The 6,000-nt window shown below is 36.2% G+C and overlaps 1 protein-coding gene across 1 annotated transcript in view; it reads right to left on the bottom strand.

Annotated features, from left to right (window-relative positions):
- Nucleotides 1–3,841, bottom strand: part of LOC103775039 (sodium channel protein type 5 subunit alpha-like) — a 40,652-nt gene extending 36,811 nt beyond the window's left edge. The window contains exons 1-3 of the mRNA XM_008942483.1: nucleotides 3,569–3,841; nucleotides 2,378–2,496; nucleotides 970–1,059 (exon numbers count right to left, since the gene is read on the bottom strand). Coding sequence (XP_008940731.1) covers nucleotides 970–1,059; nucleotides 2,378–2,496; nucleotides 3,569–3,841 — 482 coding nt within the window. The remainder of the gene's footprint in view (nucleotides 1–969; nucleotides 1,060–2,377; nucleotides 2,497–3,568) is intronic.
- Between the last annotated feature and the right edge of the window lie 2,159 nt (nucleotides 3,842–6,000).

Raw genomic sequence — 6,000 nt, forward strand, 5'->3', positions numbered from 1 at the left:
TAGGTACTGGACGGAGATGAAGGCAGAAAATATGAAGTAAAATTGGACAGGTTACATTACTGACAGAAGCATCATGAATATAAGAAGATTCCTTCCTGAATTTTAGTAAGATTTCCATGTAAATCTATAATTATAAAAGTTCACATAAGCATACCACAACATTTTTGGATTAAATAATTTTAAGACAGTGTTTATCTTCTAAAGCAGGCTGGAAAATTTCAGAGCTTCAACATTTTGGCAGAACAATAACAGCAGAGACTTATTTTAGACTGTAAAGTTCACACATTTTATACACTTCTTCTGACAAATACTCTATAACTGAAAGAAATTCTACATAAAATTAAGCTATCATTATCACCATGCTTACCCCAAAATAAGAGGAATTAAAATTATAGAATCTCTGAGGCCCCAGGTCCATTTTCAAGATTTAATTCCAGAACATTAACTCAAATTACACTGAATACAGTGCACAATTACAAAAGGTAACAGGACACTATAAATAGATGGCTTCCTAATATGAACAACTGTTACAACTGAACTAGGGTCATCTCCAGGAAACAGCAAGAAAGAATGGAATGAGTATTTACCTCTGTATACTTTTGGCATGAGCCAGCCATAACACATATTCAGGTTATTGCTTTCGATTGAGATATTAAGTTAGAACCCTGCTGCACATTGTCTCTAAAAGGCTTAATCCTTAAAAAGAAAAATGGGGCAATCTTCTGTATTACATCAGATGGCAAAATCAGCCGATGTAGAGAAAAGGGCACATGGTGTAAGTCTAAGAAAAGGCACTGAAGCTCCACAGAAGACTGTGTGATATAATGATAATAATCTTAAATATTCCTCAAAGGAGTGTCTAAGAATTTTTAAGACCCAGAATAAGATCACTATATAATTAAAATTTTTCAGTCCAGCATGTTAGCATTGATAGAAAAAGAGTGAACAAATGGCAACTGAAATACTTACTCAGTCCAGTTGAGATTTTCTGGAAGCTTGTTTACAGCCATGGAAGCACAATTGAGTATCACAGTACATATAATAAAGCCAACAAATACTGTGAATAAGAAGTTAAGGAAAAAGTGCCATATAATAAAACAATGAATTTTAGAAAATTTTCTCATTTACATAGAAAAAAAAAATCATAAAAATATTCAGATCATTACTTTGGTTTTGAATATGCTCAGGATTTTTCACGTGTTCTCCAAAGAAAGTGATATCACATCAAACTTCTGCTCAGCTGGATAAACTTTATGATTTTAAAACTAACAATGAATTATCTGCATTTGGAGATGGTTTCAGAAGTTGGCACATTAGTGGGACATAATATGTTTGACATAAGAGAGGAGGAAAACAGATGAAAAAAAACCCTAAGTGTTTACAGCTATTTGAAACTTTAGGAACCTCCATTTCTTCCAAGCAGGAGCATCGAATAAAGAGAAATGGGCCACAACTCCATATTAATTAAGGAGTTTAAGCCTAGGGAAACCAGAAGAAGGAGTTTAATTATCAATAACCAGTGTTCCTTGAAACTGGGATTCTATATATACATTCCTACAAGAGGCACCTAAGCTCTGCTACAAGTTCATAAAATTTTCTAGTTTTATGTGGCACATGATGGAAGCACACACAAGAAAAAACATCCTTTTATATGAAAGTTAATTTGTCACCTAATAAAAGTGGGAGGTTTTTTTTAAACAAACATTTGCCTTAATTGAGAGCTTCTTTGAAACTGAACAGCAAACTTAGTAATTTCTAATATCAGGAACATGCATTCAAAGTTAGTCCTAAATTGCCATAAAAGGACCTACTTCTACAAATTCGTAATTCCAAATGAAACCAGATTTTGGAAGAAAGAGCAGAAACTATCCAGCCTATATTTTTGCACCCATAACCCTCCCCATTTTTACATTCTTTGTTTTGAAAAAAATTAAAAAAATAAAATGGGTGATCTTCAGAACTTTTATAAACTCAAGTGTGAAATACATTTCCTAGGATAACACCAGAGTCTATCAGCACAGCATTGCCATGAAATCACATCCTTCAGGTTTTAATAACTAGGGAGTCACTGTTTATTAGAACATACAAGCTTGTCACCACAGTAGATACTCAGAAAAAGTTCTTGAAAAAGCTAAAGTATCATACAGTAGCCTCCAATTGTTGTTTCATAACCTTAAAGTGAGCTTTTTGGCATTTTTACTTGTACCTACTTGTACTTATCTTGTACCATGTAAATTATCTGCTGTAAAACAAGATCCAACATAACTTTTTAAAGCTCTCTCACCACCACAGAAGCTTACATTTACATTAATATGAATAGAGAAACAGAATGCCAAAAAATTGTACAACGTATTTTAAAACTGAAATAAAAGGATATGAGTGGGTCAGAATTTTAATTGCTGCTCTTCTGAATGGATTAAAAGGACTAAATACACACAGGGCAGGTGTGGCACTAAATCGGAAAATAGTCCTCCTTTTATTTATCACCATAAAGGTCTGTAAAAAAAAGATTAACAGTATAGGAAATATTTTTATGAAACAATTTTCTCCCTAAATTAAATGTTTAGGTTCTTAAATCTGCACTTAGAACTGTATCTAACTGCATTTTGAAATATCTCTAAATTATCAAGTCACACTGAAGTCCCCCTGAGCTACTTTAAGGTCTGTGCGGCTTAGTACTTTTGCCACGTGAAATGAAAATTAAATCTCTTAAATCAAAATTACAGTTCACTACCTTTTATGTAAATTTCTTCAACCAATTCAGTCTTAGTTTCTCTTCATCAAGAATATCACTGATTATATTGAGGAAAAAAATGTCTAGAAGAAAAAAGCTTTCTGCATGCTCTCTGATTATTATATTCCAGTGACTTGCTGATGTACATAAAAACCAGCAACACAGGACAGGATGGAGCCTTTTGCTCTTCAGCTCAAGTCCCTCAACAGTGAACCATGAGACACTTCATATCTTTACATCTACTTTACACACTCCTATAAGCAACGACACAAAACACTTTGCAATAGCATGGACTACATGCAATATAAATAGGGTGCAACAAACAAAGATGATGAGACAAAATAATACAAAATTAATTTACTACAATGAAGATAGGAGGGTTCATTACAGGGTACTAGAAATATCTCAGATATGTCTCCCTTAATTTGTATATTTGTAATTCAACAAAAGTGCAGTAAGTCAGCAATTCCAGCATGATCTGCTGTTCGACGGGCACTGTTTACACAGCAGTGAGCTCAGCCCCACAGACATCATGGAAATTGCTCTAAAAAACAAAGTGTCAGCTATCCCAAACATACATTTCCTATCAAAATGTATTTAACAAGTGTGTCATGTTCTCATAATTAATTCTAACTGTTTACTGGACCCTAAAGTACCTTTTCAGTATGCAATATGTAGCATACCTTAGCACTGTTGCCAAAAAAAACACTAGTAATATTCAAAGATCTGTCCATAAAACAACCAAAAACCAGCATCTCCTGAGCAGAGCTTTTACTAGCTCTTAAGAGTTCAGCAGACAAAACTAAAGCAAAAAATGTTTTTGAAAGTTTTCACCTTATGATCACTGTAGTATGGATCAACATCTTCCAGGGGTTCCCCAATGAGCTCCACAGGAACATCTCCATACAGAGATGGCAGTTTTTTACAGGTTTTCAGATCAAGCTGAGGAGTAAGTTTTTCTTCTTCAACTCCTTGGTCCTTATTCTTCTGGTTAACTTTGGCTCGCTCCTTTTTTTTCTCAGCAATTCTTTCCTCAATCGCTGCCAAGGACTCGGGGGTGAAACGCCGAAAGCTGTTAGCTTCTGATGGCCAAAACAAGGGATCCATTTTTCCTCCTATGTGTTTGTTTCCAGTGCTAGAAGTACTGACCAAAAGAAAACTACTGACAATTAGAACATAATAGAAATAACGCACAACTTAAAAATAATACCTACTAGATGAATTTTTTTTTTCCTTCAGTGAAACCTCGTATGAGAATAGAATCATTTCAGTCTGAAGGGACCTACAACAATCAGCTAGTCAACTGCCTGATCACTTCAGGGCTGACCAAAAGTTCAGCATTGTTCAAGTGAAATGAAGATTGACAACTGATTCTGGATCCACCCTACATCATTCAGGTGGCCGAAGAGATATTTTTTTCTTTGCCTTTCCAGCTGGGAAGTGACAAAATCACATCTCTGTCAGAACCCCAACAATCACCTGATTGTTTCTCTCTGGCACCAGCACCTTTCTACCTTAGTACAAAGGAGAAAGGTGGCAAGGTGATGTGAAGCACTGAAGTGACTTAAGGCAAATTGCTCTAAGTATTCAATTACTAATGACTTCCAGCCCAAATTTACTAAATTACTGGTAGATGATAGAAATTTACATTGCTCATCCACAAACAATGAAGAAAATTTTGGCCCATTACAGGATGACCTGTCATTTGTCACTCACATCAAAACCAACTACTCCCATCTAATAAACACTTTTGTTCACCAACAAATCTTTAAAACGCTGTGCATTTTTGACTGTCTGAGGTCTGTATGTACCAGTTCAGCTTTGTGAGCTCCTGTGTGGGCCATGTTTGAGGTTCAATACTCTGTTGCAATTACAGTGCTCTTTAAATGCAGATATATTTCCTTAAAAAACCTATGCAACTGTCTGGAACCAGAATAACTGTGCAACGATTTTGGTTTGGTTTGGGGATTTGTTGGCTTGGGGTTTTTTTCCATTCCTCTAGGACTTTACAAGCAAGTTCAGATCTGATCATAGACCTGCAACTCAGAGATCAATATTTACTGTGGTAAAAAATTGGAAGTATATAACCAAAGAATTATTACTTTGCAAAAACACAAACATTTATTTCCAATCGAGAGCTCAAAAGAAAGTGAAAATAAACATGATTTTGTTTGCCAATTTTTAATAATTCTAAGAATATTAATTTTGTCTCCCAAGCAGTTTTAGGAACAACAGAGATCTTTTAGGTAACTACATAGACTGTAATAAATGAAGAAAAAAATATTGTTTTAGTAAATACAAAGATTGTTCTAGTATTAAGAACTTAGGAACTGAAGTTTTAAAAAATGAAGTCTGAATCTGTCAAAAGGGCACAGGGAGGACCACGAAGATGATCAGAGGGCTGGGACACCTCTCCTACAAGGACAGGCTGAGAGACTTGTGGTTGTTCAGCCTGGAGAAAAGAAGGCTCTGGGAAGCCTTCCAGTATCTGAAGGAGGCCTACAAGAAAGCTGGGGAGGGACCTTTTACAAGGCTTGCAGTGACAGGATGAGGTGTAATGGCTTTAAACTAAAAGAGGGGAGATTTAGATTAGAAATTAGGAAGAAGTTCTTCACTGTGAGGGTGGGGAGGCACCGGCACAGGTTGCCCAGGGAAGCTGTGGATGCTCCATCCCTGGAGGTGTTCAAGAACAGGCTGGATGGGGCCTTGCACAACTTGCTTTAGTGGGAGGTGTCCCCACCTATGGCAGGGGGGTTGGAACTAGATGATCTTTAAGGTCGCTTCCAACCCAAACCATTTTGTGATTCTATGATTCCATGAAAAGCACTGAACAAGAGAAAAAACACCCTACACATCCTCTTCAGCAGCAGTGACTGGAAGTTATAATTGGACAAACACTCATGGACAATGTGAGAGGATTTCTTCAGAAGATCGGTACCAGTGGTGTACTTGTGCTCCCATGGAAAACAAACTCTCTGGCCTTTCAGATGCTGCCAATCATTTCTAGATTGTGACTTAGGTTAGTGAAAAGGAAGCCAAGATGAAAAAATCCTTGCAATACAGATGATGAAAAAATTTTGAAAAGACAGAGTGACTACTCCAAATTCCTAAAGCTCAGCTAAACTCAGTGACCTCACTATATGCTGCTGAAATAGTTAAATTTTTAAGTCAAGACACTGAAGTAAAATGTTGCCTTTAGAAATAATTTAAGTCTTTGCACTGGATAGAAAAGTCTCCCTAGGTAGGAGATTCTGTGAGGGAACCTA

The sequence above is a fragment of the Merops nubicus genome, unplaced genomic scaffold, assembly GCF_000691845.1.
Source record: "Merops nubicus isolate BGI_N331 unplaced genomic scaffold, ASM69184v1 scaffold716, whole genome shotgun sequence".
Classification (NCBI taxonomy): Eukaryota; Metazoa; Chordata; class Aves; order Coraciiformes; family Meropidae; genus Merops; species Merops nubicus.